Source organism: Sturnira hondurensis, unplaced genomic scaffold (genome assembly GCF_014824575.4).
Source record: "Sturnira hondurensis isolate 20B ecotype Veracruz unplaced genomic scaffold, ASM1482457v3 Scaffold0017338, whole genome shotgun sequence".
In the NCBI taxonomy this organism is placed as follows: domain Eukaryota; kingdom Metazoa; phylum Chordata; class Mammalia; order Chiroptera; family Phyllostomidae; genus Sturnira; species Sturnira hondurensis.
The window spans coordinates 755,520-775,264 of NW_028089969.1; the positions used below are offsets into that span (position 1 = coordinate 755,520).

General features: G+C 38.7%; 1 protein-coding gene across 5 annotated transcripts in view; it reads right to left on the bottom strand.

Moving 5' to 3' along the window:
* The window catches only part of SPIRE1 (spire type actin nucleation factor 1), a 300,883-nt gene that overhangs the window by 90,344 nt on the left and 190,794 nt on the right, over positions 1 to 19,745 (bottom strand). For all 5 annotated transcript variants that reach the window (XM_037067604.1, XM_037067603.1, XM_037067602.1 and 2 more), the window contains exon 5: positions 2,506 to 2,583. In XM_037067604.1, coding sequence (XP_036923499.1) covers positions 2,506 to 2,583 — 78 coding nt within the window. The remainder of the gene's footprint in view (positions 1 to 2,505; positions 2,584 to 19,745) is intronic.

Genomic DNA, 19,745 nt, shown 5'->3' on the forward strand with positions numbered 1-19,745 from the left:
AGAATTCAGCTGATGAGAACTCCTTTGTAGGTAACTGTCTCCTTTCCTCTTGCTACTTTTAAGATTCTTTCCTTATCTTTAATCATGGGTAACTTAATTATGATGTACCCTTGGTTGTGCTTCCTTGGGTCAAACTTCTTTGGGACTTTGAGCTTCCTAGACTTCCTGGAAGTCTATTTCCTTTGCCAGATTGGGGAAGTTCTCCTTCCTTATGTTTTCAAATAAGTTTTCAGTTTCTTGCTCTTCCTCTTCTCCTTCTGGCACCCTTACAGTTTGGATGTTGGAACATTTAAAGTTGTCCCAGAGGTTCCTCAGCCTCTTCTCTCTCTCTCTTTTTAAAAAATTCTTGTTTCTTCATTCTGTTCTAGTTGCATGCTTATTTCTTCCTTCTGGTCCAATCATTGACTTTAATCCAGTTTTCCTTCCTTTCACTGTTGGCTCCCTGTATAGTTTTCTTTATTTCACATGGTATAGCCTTTACTTCTTCCTTTATTTTGTGTCTGTACATGATCATACCTGTGAGCATCCTGATTACCAGTGTTTTGAACTCTACATCTGATGGGTTGGCCATCTCCTTGTTGATTAGCTCTTTTTCTGGAGTTTTGATCTGTTCTTTTATTTGGCCATATTTCTTTGTCTCATCACACCTGTTACATTGTAGGGGGTGGAGCCTTAGGTATTTACCACTGTGGGGCAACTTACTTTGCTGAGTTGTGGCAAATGTATGTGGGTAGTGATCAGAAAGGGAATAATGTAGCTTGCCTGGCCCTTGTCCCACTTTCAGTCACTTCCCCTGCTATGGACAGGGAATTGGGACCTTCTGTTGCTGATTTCTGGCTGGGTGGGTTTATGAACCTCCTAGGACCCTGTGGGCCCCTCCAACAAACTCTCCTGTGAGACTAGCAGTTTCTCCCACCACCATCACAACCCCTACAGGTTTTAACAGCCAGGGGTTTTAAAACTTTATTTTCCTGTTGCTGGAATCCTGTATTGCATGGTCTGTCTCGCTCCCTAACTGTTCCTCCTTGTTTATCTGCGCCAGAATGTGGGACCAACTGGCCCGCTAGCCATAAATGTGACATCTTTAATTCATTGGTTGTCAGACTTCTACACAGCTCGGTTTTCTGGCAATTCTGGGTGCTATCTGTTTTGTAATCTAGTTGTCATTTTTGCTGTGGTCATGTGAGGAGGTGAGCCAATTTTCCTATGCCTCCATCTTGACCAGATGTCTCCTGTTTTTAAATCTTACTCTTTCTTTAATGTTCCAGGTTAATATCTTTCTAATAATCTCAGTAAAGATACTAAATAAATTAAGACTACTGCAAACAGGAAATACCAAAGTGACCATGTCCAGAAGATCTGATAAACAATGGAATAATACTTGGCAATAATTAAAAAAACCCACTGATATATGCAACCACATGGATAAAATTTTTAAAAAATTATGCTGAAATGAATATTTGTTTCATAATGTTGAAATAAGCCCCAAAAATCCAGTACATACTACTGATTACATTTATATGTTTCAGAAAATGCAAACTAATCTATACGACAGAAAGCAGACCACTGCTTGCTTGGAAACTACAGAAGAAAGAGGCAAGAAGGAGGAGTATAAAAGGGTATAAGGAAACTTTGCAGAGTGATGAATAGGCTCATTATTTTGATTGTGGTGAGAGTTTCATGAATATGTATGCATATGTCAAAATTTATTAAATTGTACTTTATAGGTTTGTGCATTTATTGTATATTGTTTATACCTTAATAAAGCTGCTAGAAAAGAATATGGCAAATGATTAAAATCTAATATGATCAAAAGCAAGTTGTTCATATCCCCCAAAACTACATCTTTTGCTACTCCCTCATTTAATGATGCTACTTTCTAATTTATTTACCCAGTGTATTTCACCTGAAAAATCAGAATCCTAAAATGTGCCTTCCTGATGACACTGAACATACCTCAGTCTCTGTGACATTCACTGCCCTGTCCATGAGGCCATCATGCCTGTCTGACTCTAAACATGTATGAGAGCAGGGATTCAAGTATCTAGAACCAGGTCAGAAAAACAGTAGTGTGTCACAGGAATAAACTGCCATCATCTGTTCTAGAAGTCTGTCTTCTGTTTTATGAAGGCAGAGACTCTATATTACTCATTCTACATTCCCAGGGCCCAAATTTTGTAACTATTCATTAAATAAGTATATAATACTATACTATCGTTTCATACCTTATCCTGAAACAGAGCTTAAACTGTGACTTACAAGATTATGCTAAAGTTTTATTATAATCAGAAAGGTCAATATTTTAAAACACCAAAAATTCCCAGAGAAATTAAAATAATTCTAATAAAATCAGATAGTTTTTAAAAATAAGGAACTGATATTTCCTCTAATGTAAGACCAGGCATTCAAATTCAGGTAATGTCAATTCGTACTATAGTCCTTAACAACCAGCTATAATATTTCTTCAACACTAAACATAACAGGGAGACTATCCAGCTACCTTACCCAGTCAATGTTTTTCAGCTCTTCCAGATCTGTGTGTGATTCATCACTCTTTTCCATTTCTTGAATCTTCTTAAGATTCTACCAGTTGAAATAAAAATATTTGGCATAAAAATTTCATTACGTTATCTGCTTAAATTAAAATTTGTAATGGATACCTTAAGATAAAATATAAACAAAAGTGTTATTGAAGGAGGTGGTTCAGATAGCAGGTTCAACACAATAACCAATTCTTCAGAGAAACCTTTCCTTCCTCCTTGACTAAGCCAAATTTTCCTGTTATACTATTTTATAGCACCATAAACCTTTCCTCTACAATTCTTAACAATACTAATTTTATATTTGTTTGTGCCTTCCCACTACACCTCATGACTCAGATTTCTGGTCTCAGAAGCTAACATAAGCACAGTAACTTTTCTGATGCTCAATATATATTTGTCAAGTAATTTAATGAATAAACTTCAATATATAAAATGTCTTTTATATATTTTAAATTTACACATATATATTGAAAAATAGTTATCACAATAAGGCTACTTACATTTCTATGACTTCATCTAATTATCTTTTTTTTAAATGGTGGGAATATTCAAGATCTATTTTCTTTACAACTTTCAAGTATACAATACAATGTTGTTAACTACAGTCTCCATGCTGTACATTAGATCCCCAGAACTTATTCATCTTATAACTGGAATTTTGTACCCCTTGAAATTACATTAATTCAACATTTGCAATTTTTTAAAAATCTTGATTGGTAAAACATACATTCACATATAATTTATAAATTTGTGTTATATCATTTCTACTCACAATAATTCAACTCTAATATAGTTTGTTAAATGTATTTGCCTAATTGTATTTGGCCCAAGTTTAAATGTACTGTATGATACTTAACTTGTTTTATATGAAAATAATGAATATTTAACATGAAATATTTCTAAACTATTTATTTTTAGCTTCTCTACATCTCAGATTAACCATCTGCAAAATAAGAATAATACCACCTGCTTTTTTGTATTTAGTAATGCATAGGAGTAAAATGCACACAAAGAATAAAATTACTATGACTTGAAGAAAAGGTAGTATATATAAGGCATTATTTCATCTCTCCCTAGGAAAGAAATTAGGAGAAATGCATATTTGTTTCAGAATGTTTCCATAATTATTATTTTAAAAAATTTTAAATCCTCACCCAAGGATGTTTATTGATTTTAGAAACAGAGGAAGAGAGATAGGGATGGGGGAGGGGAGAGGCACCGAGGAAGGTGGGAAGAGAGAGAGCAAAAGAGAGAGAGAATATCAATGTGAGAGAAAAACAGTGACTGGTTGCCTTCCATATGCTCCTGGACTGGGGATCAAATTTGTAACCTAGGTATGTCCTCTGACCAGGAATCAAACCTTCTGGTGTAGAGGACAAAGTTCTAACCAGCTGAGCCATCTGGCCATGGTCATAATTATTTTTAAAAGAGAAAAGTAGGGTTTTCTGCTTGTGACTATGAAATAAGATACTTGCCACTCATGAATTATGGCCTAAGTTGCCTCTTTGGGCCTCTTGATACCACCATCTACCTTACAATGCTGTATTTAAAATATAATCAGTCAAACATAGCAGAACATTGCATGTACAGCCTCTGGGGAAAAGGAACTCCTATAACATGCATATCCTGATTCTTCCCTGTACTGTCCCAGCCCCATCTCTTTGCCTTCCAGTGCCTTGCTCTTTTCCAGTGGTCTTGACTGCTGTTCTTGGCTGTAGTAGGATGCTAAGGGCAGCTAACAAGTACCAAGTCTTTAGATAATCATCATTAACACCAACCACAACCCATGTTACAGGGGAAATTTAAATCACATAAATGCTAACTAACATATTTGAGGTCTCCTCAAAGGCAAGTGATGGAATGAAAGTAAAGTAGGCAGGAACAAGGGTCTCGGACATGAGGTAAAGTGTGTGGAAGGGACTCAAGACAATGAAAATGGTCCTGTTGGCAACGTAAGTGTCCTGATGCTGGCCCCAGTGACTTAGATAATTCTTAGGAAAGCAGCTAAATAAAGTGCTACTTTATTTTTGCTAAAATAAATATGTATGAATTGATAAATTACACAAGAAAAAATAATAGAATTTATGTATTGTAACTGATTGGCAGATAATGGGTACCTAACATCTGGTGTGGTATTGTGTCAAAATCTCAGTAATAATCATTATGACATTATTACTAAATTAGGACTCTCAGTGTTCTCTTTTTAAAGATGTACCAGATGTACTGGTATATACAATATTTCTGACCTCTATTTTTTCTAGGGATTATTAGTTATCTTTTAATAAATCACTGATGATTTAAAACCATAGTTTTCAACCCAAGTCCACAATCTTAAAGAAGTATCAAAATCAGAATTGAGCAGCAGACCAAAAAGGAGAGGCACACATTTATTGTGTTCCTAGATGACTACAATCCCGGCTCCATCCCCCAAAGAATTAAAGAATACATTATTCTACTGACTAGAAGAGTCTTGATTCTGTTCTTTTTAAACAATTAAAACCGTGAAAGAAAAGACTTGCAGGAGGTGAACTGCCTCTGGGCACCCTAAGACTGTGACATCCATCACCAGCAGCACTCTCCCTTCCTCCATCAAAAACAAAATGAAAGTTGAGAAAAAGTACCTCAGCTGTATTTCCTCACACTCCAGCTTTAGGGCACTTGCACTGGCTGTTCTCTCTCCCTACAATGCTCTACCCAAATATCCATATAGCTGATCCCCACACATCCTCACTCTTATACTCAAATATCACCTTCTCAATGTGCCCTACCCTGACCATCCTATATAAGTGCCAAGCCCCATGCCTTGGACTTTTTCTGAAGAGACCTCATATAAAGCTGATTGTTTTAGCTACAGAAGAAACTGAACAAATGTGCTTTTCAACACAGAGTGACTTTAACTTCATCTTTGTACACATAAGTTCAGAAATCAACTATTTTCCCAAATACCCTGCTTTTTTTTTTTTGGCTGCAAGCATGTCTTTCCATACAGCTATTCCACAAGTTCTCTTATCATATTATCTGTCATAAATATCTTCAAATTGCAAACTCTGTAATCCTGGGATGATTCCATAATAACCAGAAAACTGTAACAGAAATCCCAGGGAAAGCATTCTTCTCCTTTAAATTTCTACACAGCTCTTTTTGTATGTGTAAGATACAGAGGTTGAACATGAATCTAACTCATTATTACAGCTCAGCCTCAGCATAAGGATTTCACATTGTGAGAATACTCACCAGATTTCACCAGCTGCTAATGGAAATCATCACAAAAGAGCATTCGAGAAGGGGTGGCTGAGTATATTGGTCTCTAGACCCTCCACACATTCTCCTTCTCTCTCTCTGCAGCTCCACTTTTGCACCCACCCCCTTTAAATATGTTGTACATCTGTTATTTTCTTTGAAAAAAATGTTGCACCACTTAAAATCATTGCTTTGAAAGATGAAGTATAATGCCTTTAAATTCTAATTTAAATTAGAATTTTCCACAGAAAAAAAAACTGTGTATCAGTGAAGAGAAATACAAAGGAATTAGTTTATCAAATAAAATACATTCAAAACAAGTCAAGTTAAAGGGTAGTATTTAATACGTCAAAACTCTTTATCTCTTAGTTCTGAGAAACAAAAAACATGATTGGGGACTCCACTTACACATCGTAGACAAAATGTTATAGTCAAAATGCTTTGCATGAATTGACGATCATATAAGTATAAAATTGTCATCTCATAATAAGAAAACTGTAAACTAAAACTAGGAGAAAAATGTGCACTTATGACTTAAAAAACATTGTGAAAAGGTAGGAGAATGTTACACATTACTAAGAAGAGTATCAACTAGTAAATTTCTAAGCAGGAGAATTTCATAGTATTTTATGAAAATTATAAATGCACATTTCATCTGACAAAGCAATTCTACTTTTAGGTATCTGTCCTATGTATATAATCACATCTATGATAAATAAATCACAAACTACGCATGGCAGCATTTTTTTGTAATAGCAAAAGACTGGAAATGACTTAATGGTTGTCAATAGAATGCTGACTTAATCAATTATAGTATGTCCACATAACAAAAAATTATGAAGACATAGTAAATTATCTCCAAGGCACAGGAAGGTTTTGCATAGCATAAATGAAATGACAAATATTGGTTTTTGATTATACACAAACTATCTCCATAAGGACAAAGAAGAAATTAACACTATTTATTGCCTGAGGGAACTGTGTAGCTAGGAAACAGAAATAGAAGGTACTCCTGGATTATGAACCATATAAATTTTTTATTTGTTAAAGTAAGTCAACTAAATTGGGGGCTTCCGAAGATGGTGGCATAGGTAAATGAGGTATTCTCTTCCTCCCACAATCACATCAAAATTACAACTAAACTATAGAACAACCATCATGCAGACCCTTCTGAAATATGGCTGAATAGAAGTCCTATAACTAAGAATATAAAGAAGTCACCTTGAGACTGGTATGAGGGGTGGAGACATGGAATAAGCTGGTCCCAAACCCACACGAGATGGTTAAAAATCAGAAGGGATATTTTGGCTATAGAGGTGCCCCCTGAGGAGCAAACTGTGCCAACCCCATACAAGGCACCCAACCCAGGTGCCACGGCAGAAAGAGAGGTCCTCAAACTTCTGGTTATGAAAACCAGCAGAGATTGTGGCTAAGTGGGAAGAAGGTCTTCTGGAATCCCAGGTGCTCCTCTTTAAAGGTCCTGTGCACAGACTTACTCAGACTCACTCATTCTATACTCCAGCACTGAGGAAGTAGCTCAAAAGCCACCAGAGACATAAAGAAAAAAAATTGAATTATCTGGTTTTGAGGCAAGTATTGGAGGGTCAACTTTCTCTCAGACAGAAAGGCTGAGCCCTCCCACAGAGAGCCAGCAGGCAGGCCCCATATCTGAGTCTCTATCAACCTCACTAACACTGGTCACCCCACCTTGCTGATTCCTGAGACCTCACCCCATCTGAATTTGGGATCATCCAATGCTTATTCAGTGGCTTTCCAATACAAAAAGCTTATCTCAGCTCATGCTGTGGACTTTCCTAATCTATCAAAATTTAGGAAAGCAGCAAACAAGCAGCACGTGGGCCTTGGAGTGCCCTATTGCTAAGTGACCCTAGGCCTGGCACTAGTGGCAGCTGGCCTTGGTTAGCAGCTTGAACTTTCCTGGGCACCTCCAGCCAGTACAAGCAGCAGCAATCTGCAGATTGCTCTGTAGCTCATGCCGGGTGGCACAGGTAGGGCACAGGCAGTGGCTGATCTAGAACTGCACCTCAATGGAGGTGTCAGCTTCAGACCATGCTGGAAAGCCACCCAATTAACTCCATGAGTGGCACACTCCTGGGGTAAATACACTGGGCATCAGAGCCCTGCTGAAGTGAGTCCTGCAGCACCTCCACAGATAGTCCTCATAGCAGCTCTGTCTAGGGGGACATACTCCCCTTGTCATGCCAACAGCAATCAAGGCTCAAATTTAAAAGGAGGGTATACAGAGCCCACACAGAGGGCTCACCTCAAGTTTCCAGTTCAGTTGATCGAGGAGGCTGTGCCACCAGACCCTATAAGACACCTATTATCAAAGGCCACTCTACAAAGCCCAGGAGGTGCAGCATCTCTACCTAATACATAGAAAGCAACATTGTGAAGCAGCCTAAATGAGGAGACAAAGAAACATGTCCCAAATGAAAGAACAGAATACTCCAAGAAAATAACTAAACAAAATGGAGAAAAGCAATCTACCAGATGCAGAGTTTAAAACACTGGTTATAAAGATGTTCGGTGAACCTGGCTGCCGTAGCTCAGTGGATTGAGCGCAGGCTGTGGACGAGTGTCGCTGGTTCGATTCCCAGTCAGGGCACATGCCTGGGTTGCAGGCCTAGTCCCGACTTGGGGGCCCACAAGAAGCAACCACACATTGATGTTTCTCTCCTTCCCTTCCTCTCTCTCTAAATATAAATAAAGATAAAATATTAAAAATAGATATTCAGTGAACCTGAGAGAAGCATAGATGAACTTAGTGAGAACATTAAACAAAGTGATAGGAAACATAAAAAAGAACCAGTCATAAATGAAGAATACACTAACTGAAATGAAGAATAATTTACAGGATATCCACAACAGAATAGATGAAGTCAACAATGAAATCAAAGTTTGGAAGAGGAAGAGGCAGAAAACACCCAATCAGAACAGCAAAAACTTTTTAAAAAATGAGGATAGTATATAGAGTTCCTGGGACAACTTCGAGTGTACAAACCTGCATATCATGAAGGTGCCAGGAGAACAGAGAGAGCAAGGAATTGAATACCAGTATAAAACAATAATAATGGAAAACTTCCCTAATCTGGTGATGGAAATAGATACAGAAGTCTAGGAAGCATTGAGTCCCAAACAAGGTGAATCCTGGGGGGTCCACACCAAGAGACACCATAATTAGAGTGCCAAAGGTTAAAGACAAAGAGACAATCTTAAACACACCAAGAGAAAAGCAGTTAGCTATCTACAAGGGAGCTTCTATTAGACTGTCAGCTGATTTCTCAATAGCAACTTTGCAGGCTAGAAGGTATTGGCAAGAACTATTCAGTGTGATGAAAAGCAAGAACCTAACAACAAAGGTTATTCGACCCAGCAAAGCTACCATTTACAATAAAAAAATAGATGAAGAGCTTCCGAACAAGAAGCTAAAGGAGTTCATAACCATCAAACAAGTATTAAAGAAATATTAAAGGAAAGAAAAAGAAAAAGATGAAGAAGACAATGAAGAAGAGAAAGAGGAGGAAGAGGAGGATGGAAGAGATTAAAAAAGAAGATAAAGAAGAGGAAGACGAGGAGGGTGAAGTAGAAGAGGAAGAAATAAGAGAGAAGAAAAAGAATAAAAATATGAATAAATTAGAGGGAAGATGGGGGTGTGGTTGGAGGGAGCAGATTCCATTTCCCCCCACACATGGGAGAAAAACCTAGCCGATCTACACAGGAACAGAGCAAACAGCCAACAGTACTCTATCATATATGAAAATAGGAGACCAAAAATTGTAGCAGATATTGAAAAACCAGACAGTAAAGAGAGTGCTTCAGGACGAAAAGGGCCCAGGGATCAGTGTGGGGACCAGGGAGGCTGGAGCCCCAGGCCCAGTGCTTGCCGGGTCTGCCACAGGGCTCTTGGGAGAGAGCTGGGTCCACTGCTCCCTCCCCAGCCAAATAAGGTTTAAGCAGCACCAGGAGACACCTGGTTGCTTGAAGTCGCAGAGAGGGGAATAAGGACTAAGTGGCAAACACACAGGGGCTGTGAGCACCCACGCATAGCCCTGGGAAGACTGCATGCCCCAATCCATGTGACGCACCTACGCCCGCAACCTGGGGAGAGTGTGCTTTGTGGAAGACCCAGAGCCCACACCCATAAACCCAGGGAGAGCGCTCTCTCCGGGGAAGACCTGGAACCCACAATTATAAACCCAGAAAGAGCACACACTCTGTAGGAGGTATGGAGCCCACACCCAAGGCCCTGCAGAGAGGTGCTAGGCTAGCTCTGGGGAGAATGGGTGGCTATCCCTGGGGAGAGTACCTACGAGGCTGAGTGCTGAACATGGAAGGGGGAAAAGCCATACCAATGGACTCACAGCCTGCTGCAGGCAGCAAGACCAGAAAAACCAGTTTGGCTAGTTTGAAACAGCCAAGAGAACTTTTTTGTTTGTTTGTTTGATTTTTTTAAGTAATTTTTTATTTTTTAATTCTTATTATTTTTGTATCTCTCACTTCCTTTTGCTTCTCTTTCCTTCTTTATATTTTTATTACTTCTTCCTTTCTTTCCAATTTTATCTATTCTTCCTTCCTTGTTCTGGCTTTTTCCTCCCTTTTCTTTTTAAATACCCACAAGAGAGACAAAAAAACCTGGAACTGTATAAAGACCAGAGTTGGACTCAAACAGGGGGCATCCCAACAGCTGAGACAGTGAGACAAATTTCATTTTGCTATTGCAGAGAACCTGCAAGTTATTGCATATTTGTATTATTATATTTTCATTATTCTTACATCTTTTATTTTAATAGTATTTTTGTATTCCTCTTCTTTCTGTTTAGTTTTCTTTGCTTGGCTGGTTATATTGTATTGTTTGACAGGTCTTCCCTGTTCTCTCATTCACAGTGTATTGCTAATTTACTGGCCTTCACTTCACTTGTGTTCCATTACCACACTACTAAGGTCCTATATTCCCTATTCTTGTTATCTAGACATCATACATTCTGTCATATGATTGTTGCTCTGATATTATTGTAAATAATAGCTGTTCCATACTATTGCAAATACCACACAAAACCCCTTCCAGATCTTAGCCCACTTCACGGTTCCCTGAACTCTATTACTGTAGTGGTTAACTCTATTCTCTCACACACTACATCTATTTACTACCCTTTATTCCCATCTTACCTCAGAATCTGACCTCCCACAAACTCACTGCTTTCTACATCCAAGTCACAATCCATCCATCCCCAACAAGAGTCTTATCTTCTTTCCATCCTTTCTAAAAAGGGCTAGTGGGGTGGAATATCACAGTTAACACTACAAATATCCAAAGGATCTCCTATCTCTCCTCTACCAGTTGCTACTGTAAATATTATAAAATACTCTCTTGCTGTCTTAAACCATTTCACCTTACCCCTCTAACTGATCACAAAAAAGACTAGATAGAAGCGGTGAAAACCAGGATACCTGAAGGAGAATGCACCACTGAATCTCACAGGTATTCTACCACAAAAGTTCACACGATAAACCCAGGGAGTCAGAACAGATCAAGTTAAGAGGCTGGGGCTAACAAGAAGAGTCTCACAAACAATGAGAACACAGAAAAAATCCCCAAATAAAAGAAAAGGAAGAAGCCTCAGAAAGAATGCTAAATGAAATAGAGGTAACTCAACTATCAGATACTGAGCTAAAAGCAATGGTTATCAGAAACTCAACAAGCTCACAGCGAATTACCAGAAACTACAGGGAAACTACAATGAACTCACTACAAACTATATCAACATGAAAAAGGAAATAGAAACTATCAACACGGGCCAAGAGGAAATGAAGAACACAATATCTGGACTGAAAGAATCTAAAGCAGGATGGATGAAGCAGAAGATTGGATCAGTGAGCTGGAGGACAAAGTAGAAAAAAACACCCAGAAGGAGCAAGAAAAAAAAAAAAGGTTCAGAAAGAATGAAGAGGGCCCTGGCTGGTGTAGCTCAGTGGATTGAGCGCAGGCCTGCCAACCACACAGTCGAGGTTCGATTCCCAGTCAGGGCACATGCCTGGGTTGCAGGCCAGTTCCCAGCAGGGGACTCATGAGAGGCAACCATACATTGATATTTCTCTCCTTCTCTCCTTCCCTTCACCTCGAAAGGTAAATAAATAAAATCTTTAAAAAAAAAAAGAAAGAATGAAGAGGAATTAAAAGACATACAAGACAATGTGAAACATAATAGTACCTGTATAATAGGGATATCAGAAGGAGAAGAAGAGCAAGGGATAGAAAAGCTATTTGAAAGAGTAATGATGGAAAACTTCCCTAATTTGATGAGAGAAAAAGTCACACAAATCCAGGAAACACAAAGGATCCCAACCAAGAGGAACCCAAAGAGGCCTACTTCAAGACACATCATCATTAAAATGGCAGAATTTTAAGACAAAGAGAGAATCTTAAAGGCAGCAAGGAGAAAAAGGAAGTAACATACAAGGAAGCCCTGATAAGGTTAGCAGCTGACTTCTCAATAGAAATGATCTAAGCCAGAAGAGAATGGCAAGAAATATACCAAGTAATGACAACCAAAGGCCTGCAACTAGGCTACTTTACTCAGCAATCCTTTCAATCAAAACAGAAGGCCAAATAAGGAGCTTCCCAGAAAAAAAAGAAGTCTAGATGAATACACCTCCAACAAACCAGCTCTGCAAGACATGCTAAAGGAAGTGCTTTAAGGAAAGGAAGGAAAAGAGAGAAAGACGAACACAGGTATGAAAATGGCAATGAATAAGTACCTATCAAAAATAACCTTAAATGTAAATGGATTAAATGCTCTAATCAAAAGACATAGGAGAGCTGAATGGATAAGAAAGCATGACCCACACAGATGCAGCCTACAAGAGACCCAACTCAGGACAAAGGACTAACACAGACTAAAAGTGAAAGGCTGGAAACAAGTTTTCCAAGCAAAAAGACAAGAAAAAAAAGCCAAGGTAGCAATTCTCATATCAGACAAAATATACTTCAAAGAGCCCTGGCTGGTGTAGCTCAGTGGATTGAGCACGGGCCTGAGAACCACACAATCACAGTTTCATTTCCAGTCAGGGCACGTGCCTGGGTTGCAGGCCAGTTCCCAGCAGGGGACTCACGAGAGGCAACCATACACTGATGTTTCTCTCCTTCTCTCCTATCCTTCCCCTCTAAAGATAAATAAATAAGTAAATCTTTAAAAAATATATACTTCAAAGAAATGGCCAATAGGAGAGACCCAGAAGGTTACTTTATAATACTCCAGAGAAGAATCCACCAAGAAGATATAAACATTGTAAATACATATGCACCCAACATGAGGAGTACCCAAAAATATAAAGAAAATCTTAGAGGACTTCAGGAAAGATATTGACAGCAACATAATTATACTAGAAGATTTTAACACTTCAGTGTCAAAAATGGACAGATCTTCCAAACAAAATATCAATAAAGACATTGTGGCATCAAAAAATGCCCTAGATCAAATGGACTTAACTAATATACATATAGAGCCCTTCATTCCAAAGAAGCTAAATAGACATACTTTTCAAATGCACATGAAACATTTTCAAAAATAGACCACATGATAGGACACAAAACAAGGTTCAACAAATTCAAGAAAACTTAAATCATACCAAGCATTTTCATACCAAGGTGAGAAAATGGAACTGAAACTAGAAACCAATCCCAAGGAAAATTACCCAAAACACTCTAAATTGTGGAGATCGAATGGCATGCTATTAAACAACAAATGGGTCAAGAATGGAATTAGGGAAGAAATCAAAAAGTTTCTGGAGACAAATGAAAATGAACTCATGACAACCCAAAACTTATGGGACACAATGAAGGCAGTTCTGAGAGGGAAGTTCATAGAAATATAGGCCCACCTAAAAAAGATATAAACATTTCAAACAAACGACCTAACCCGACGCCTCCAAGACCTCGAGGAACAACAACAAAGACAGCCCAGAGCAAGTAGAAGAAAGGAAATAACCAAGATCAGAGCAGAATTAAGTGACATAGAGACAAAAAGCACAACTCTAAGGACCAATGAATCAAGGAGCTGGTTCTTTGAAAAGATAAACAAAATACACAAGCCTTTAAGTAGGCTCTTTAAGAAAAGAAGAGAGGACACAAATAAACACAATCAGAAATGAAAGAGGAGAAATGGCAACTAACACCACAGAAATACAAAGGATTGTAAGAAATTACTATGAAGAACTGTATGCCAAGAAATTTGAAAACCTAGGTGAAATGGACAAATTTCTAGAAAAATATAATCTTCCAAAACTCAATGAAGAAGAGGCAGAAAGCCTGAACAGATCAATAACAGCAGATGAAATTGAAGCAGTAATCAAAAAACTCCCAACACACAAAAGCCCTGGACCAGATGGTTTCACAGGAGACTTCTATAAAATATTTAAGGAAAACCTAACCCCTATCCTTCACAGACTATTCCAAAAAATCCAAAATAATGAAAGACTCCCAAACTCTTTTTATGAAGCCAGCATCATCCTAATCTCAAAACCAGATAAAGACACAACAAAGAAAGAAAACATCAGCCATTATTGCTGATGAATTTAGATACTAAAATCCTCCACAAAATATTGGCAAACTGCATCCAACATTACATTAAAAAGATTATACACCATGACCAAGTGGGATTCATCCCAGGGATGAAATGATGGTTAAACATTTGCAAATCAGTAAATGTAATACATCATATAAACAAAAATCACATGATCATATCAATAGACACAGAAAAAGATTTTGATAAGGTATAACACCCATTTATGATAAAAACACTCAGCAAAGTGGAAATACAGGGAGCATTCCTCAATATAATAAAGGCCACATATCATAGACCTAGAGCCAACATCATACTCAATGGGCAAAATCTAAAAACTTTCCCACTAAGATCAGGAACAAGACAGGTTGTCCGCTTTCACCACTTCTATTCAATATAGTACTGGAAGTTTTAGCCACAGTGATCAGACAAGAAAAGGAAATAAAAGGCATCCAAATCAGAAAGGAGGAAACAAAACTGTTACTGTTTGCAGATGACATAATAGTGTACATAGAAAATCCTATAGACTGGGCAAAAAAACTCCTTGATCTAATAAATGAATTTGGCAAAACAGTGGGATACAAAATCAATATTTGAAAATCAGGGGACTTCCGCCAAGATGGAGGCACAGGTGGAAACACTGTGCCTTCTCCCACAACCAAGTTTCAATACAACAAAAGTTTTGGAGAACGAGGACACACCCAGAGACCAGAAAATGGAATTATACGGAAGTCCAACAGCTACGAACCGTTCAGCGAGGACGGTAAGAGAGGTGGAGCCAGCAGCGGAGCTGGGTCAGGCAGGACAGACCCAGGAGCGCAGGCAGCCCGGAATTAGTCGAGGTACGGGGCAGACTGACCAAGGTCGCACATTCGTGCCCAGCGAAACGGACCAGCAGGCCCCAGGGGGCAAACCCAGTGGTGGAGGGCTGACAGCGGTGGCACACTCTTGTGCAGTGGAGCGAGGCGCGTGGGCCTGGTGACAGTGGTGGCTGCGGTGCTCATGGGGGTTGTGGCAGCAGGCGGCGGAGGGAAGCCATTGTCCCTCTTTGACCCTGCCCCCACATACAACGTCACAATCCAGCGACTGAGTTGCCCTGCTCTGGTGAAAACCTAGGGCTCCAATCCTGCTACTTAACAGGCACGAACAGCTCAAAAGATGGTGCAAGAACTCAAAGTCCCAGAGCCAATAACTCTAAGCGACCAACAGATTGCCAGCCTCTCAGAAGCCCAATTTAAGACACTATTTATCAGGATGCTCACAGAATTGGTAGAGTACAGTCACAAATTAGAGGAACATATGAAGGATAAACTAATTGAAATGAAGGGAGATGCACAGGAAACCAATAGTGATGGAAAGGAAACTGGGACTGAAATCAATGGAATGGACCAGAAGGAAGAACGAAAAATCCCACCAGAAAGGAATGAAGAAATGAGAATTCAAAACAATGAGGAGAGGCTTAGGAACCTCCAGGACATCTTTAAACGTTCCAACATCCGGATTATAGGGGTACCAGAAGGGGGAAAGAAACAGCCACGAGTGGAAAATGTATTTGAACAAATAATAAAGGAGAACTTCCCCAGTCTGGCAAAGGAAATAGACTTCCAGGAAATCCAGGAAGCTCAGAGAGTCCCAAAGAAGTTGGACCCAAGAAGGAACACACCAAGGCACATCATAATTACATTAGCCAAGACTAAAATGAAGGAGAGAATCCTAGAAGCAGCAAGGGATAAGGGGACAGTCACCTACAAAGGAGTACCCATCAGACTGTCAGCGGATTTCTCAAAAGAGACCTTACAGGCAAGAAGGGGCTGGAAAGAAGTATTCCAAGTCATGAAATCCAAAGACCTACAGCCAAGATTGCTTTATCCAGCAAAACTTTCATTTAGAATGGAAGGACAGATAAAGTGCTTCTCAGATAAGGTCAAGTTCAAGGAGTTCATCATCACCAAGCCCTTATTATATGAAATGCTAAAGGGACTTATATAAGAAAAAGAAGATGAAAAATATGAACAGTGAAAGGACAGCAAACACACAGTTATTAACAACCACACCTAAAACAAAAGCAAACCAAGAGGACAGCTAGATCAGGAGTGGAACCATAGAAATGAAGAACACATGGAGGGTTAGCAACAGGGGGGTGGGAGGAGGAGAAGGGGGGAGAAGGCACAGAAAATAGCATAGATGGTAGGTAGAAAATAGGGGGGAGGGCAAGAATAGTGGGGGAAATATAGAATCTAAAGAAATTGAGACACGTGGTTATAAACTAAGGGGGGGAGAATAGTGGGGGAGGGAGTGCGCGGGTGGAGGATGAATGAAGGGGGGGAATAGAACAACTGTAATGGTATAATCAATAAAATATATAATAAAAAAAGAAAAAATCAAATGCGTTTTTCTATGCCAATAATGAAACAGCAAAAGCCGAAATCAAGAAAAAAAATCCCATTCGAAATAGCACAGGGCAAATTAAATACCTAGGAATAAACTTAACCAAGAGGTTAAAGACTTATGTGCAGAAAACTACACAACAGTGAAGAAAGAAATCAAGGAAGACATAAACAAATGGAAAAATATACTGTGTTCATGGATTGGCAGAATTAACATCATAGAAATGTCCATAGTCCCCAAGGCAATTTACAGATTCAATGCAATACCTATTAAAGTACCAATGACATATTTCACAGATATAGAACAAACACTTCAAAAATTTATATGGAACCATGAACAACCCCAAATAGCTGCTGCAAGTTTGAGAAAAAAGAGCAAACTAGGATGGATCACAAAACCTGATGTCAAACTATACAACAAGGCCGTTGTAATCAAAACAGTGTGGTACTGGCATAAAAACAGGCACATGAACCAATGGAACAAAACAGAGAGTCCAGAAATAAACCCAAATCTCTACAGTCAATCAATATTAAACCAAGGGGCAGCAACATAAAATGGAGTAAAAATAGCCTCTTCAACAAATGGTGTTGAGAGAACTAGACAGCTATGTGCAAAAAAATGAAACTCCAGTAGCAACTTACACCATACACCAAAATAAATTCAAGGTGGATAAAAGATTTAAATATAAGCCATGACACCATTAAAGTCCTAGAGGAGAACATTGGCAGGAAAATCTCAGATATTTCACGCAGCAACATTTTTACTGATATGTCCCCTAGAGCAAGGGATATAAAGGAAAGAATAAACAAATGGAATCTCATCAAAATTAAAAGCTTCTGCGCAGCTAAAGAAAACAACATTAAAATAAAAAGACAACCAACTGTATGGGAAAACATATTTGCCAATGATACCTCAGATAAGAGTTTAATCTCCAAAATATACAAAGAACTTATATGACTCCACTCTAAGAAGATAAGCAACCCAATTACAAAATGGTCAAAGGACTTGAACAGACACTTGTAGGACATAGAGAGGATCCACAGACAGATGAAAAGATGCTAGCTATCAGAGAGCTGCAAATTAAAATCACAGTTAAATAGCACTTCACACCAGTCAAAATGGCCATCCTAAACTAAGCAACAAACAACAAGTGTTGGAGAGGTTGTGGAGAAAAGGGAACCCTAATAATACGTTGTTGGTGGGACTGCACACTGGTACAACCACTGTGGAAAACAGTATGGAATTTTCTCAGAAAGCTAAAAATGGATCCGGTTTTTCACCTGGCAATTCCACTGCTAGGATTATATCCTAAGAGTTCTGAAACACCAATCCAAAAGAACCTATGCACCTCATGTTCACAGCAGCACAATTTACAACAGCCAAGTGCTGGAAGCAACCTAGGTGCCCATCAGTAAATGAATGGATCAAAAAACTATGGTACATTTACACAATGGAATTCTGTGCAGCAGAAAGAAAGGAGCTCCTACCCTTTGCAACAGCATGGATGGAACTGGAGAAAACATTATGCTAAGTGAAACAAGCCAGGTGGTAAAAGACAAATACTACATGATCTCATCTTTAACAGGAACCTAAACAACAAAACAATCAAACAAGCAAAATATAACCAAAGACACTGAAATAGAGAACAGGCTGACAGTGACCAGAGGGGAGAGGGGAGAGGGGAGGGAATTTCAGGGGAAAGGTTTACAGGAACAAATATAAAGGACAAATGGACAAAAACTAGGTGGGGGTGGGAATGTGAGAGAGGTTGGCAGGGATGGGTGGGTGAGCTGGGATGGGAGTAAAAGATAGAAAAGTGTACTTGAACAACTAAAATAAAATTAAAAAATATATATGCATAATAAATGGCAACAAATATATACTTCTCAACAATTACTTTAAATTCGAATGGGTTAAATGCTTCAATGAAAAAATATATGGGGCTTAATAATAAAACAAGACTCTTACATATGTCGTCTACAAGAAACTTCAGTTCAAAAGAGACAAATAAACTGAAAATAAAAGGGTTAAAAGAGAGATTTTTATGAAAATGGGAACAAAAAATAGTTGGGGTATACCCTGGCTAGTGTGACTTGGTTGGTAAGAGCATTATCGCTTACACTAAAATGTCAAGGGTTCAATTTATGGTCAGAGCACATACCTACTAAGTTGCCTAATAAGTCTCCTTGATGGGACACTCAAATGTTGGAAAAGTTTTTGTTTCAGGTAATAACTAATAAGCTTAGTAATCAATGTGTGTATAAAGCTATTGTTTCGGGAACTGAAAGTATGACCCACCTTGACTCCAGGAGACCATAAGCAGTTCCCCTTTGTGCCCCAGGCCTACAAGCAATCAAGATGGTATCTGAACCACTGTACTTCAGGGTGGGATATCCACCACCTAGGACACATATAAAGACTAGCACCCAGGACACAGATGAAACAATGATGCAGGTTTTTATCTGATTAACTTTTCTGTGAATTCCAAACCCATTATCTACACTTCTCTTCTCCTTATAAAAAGAGTTGGTTTAAAATGGAATTTAAGATGGTCTGTTAGGGTACAAATCTGCCATTTTTTCAGATCATCAACCATATGAATAAAGCACCCATAAAGATTTATTCCCTGTCTCTGCTTATTGGGTCTGGTAGATGACAGGCAGAATGAATACCAGCTTTTCCGGTTTTACCCTGATGGGTGCGTGTGGGAGGCAACCGTTTGATTTTTCTCTTTTACATCCATGTTTCTCTCTCTCTTTCAAATCAATAAATGTACCCATGGATGAAGATTTAAAAAAATAGTTAGGGTAGGTAGCAATAGTATTTCAGACAAAAATACACTAAAAGTCTATAGCAACTCCACTACTAGGATTATATCCTAAGAGCCCTAAAACACCAATCCAAAAGAATCTATGCACCCCAATTTTCATAGCAGCACAATTTACAATAGCCAAGAGTTGGAAGCAACCTAGGTGCCCATCAGTAAATCAAT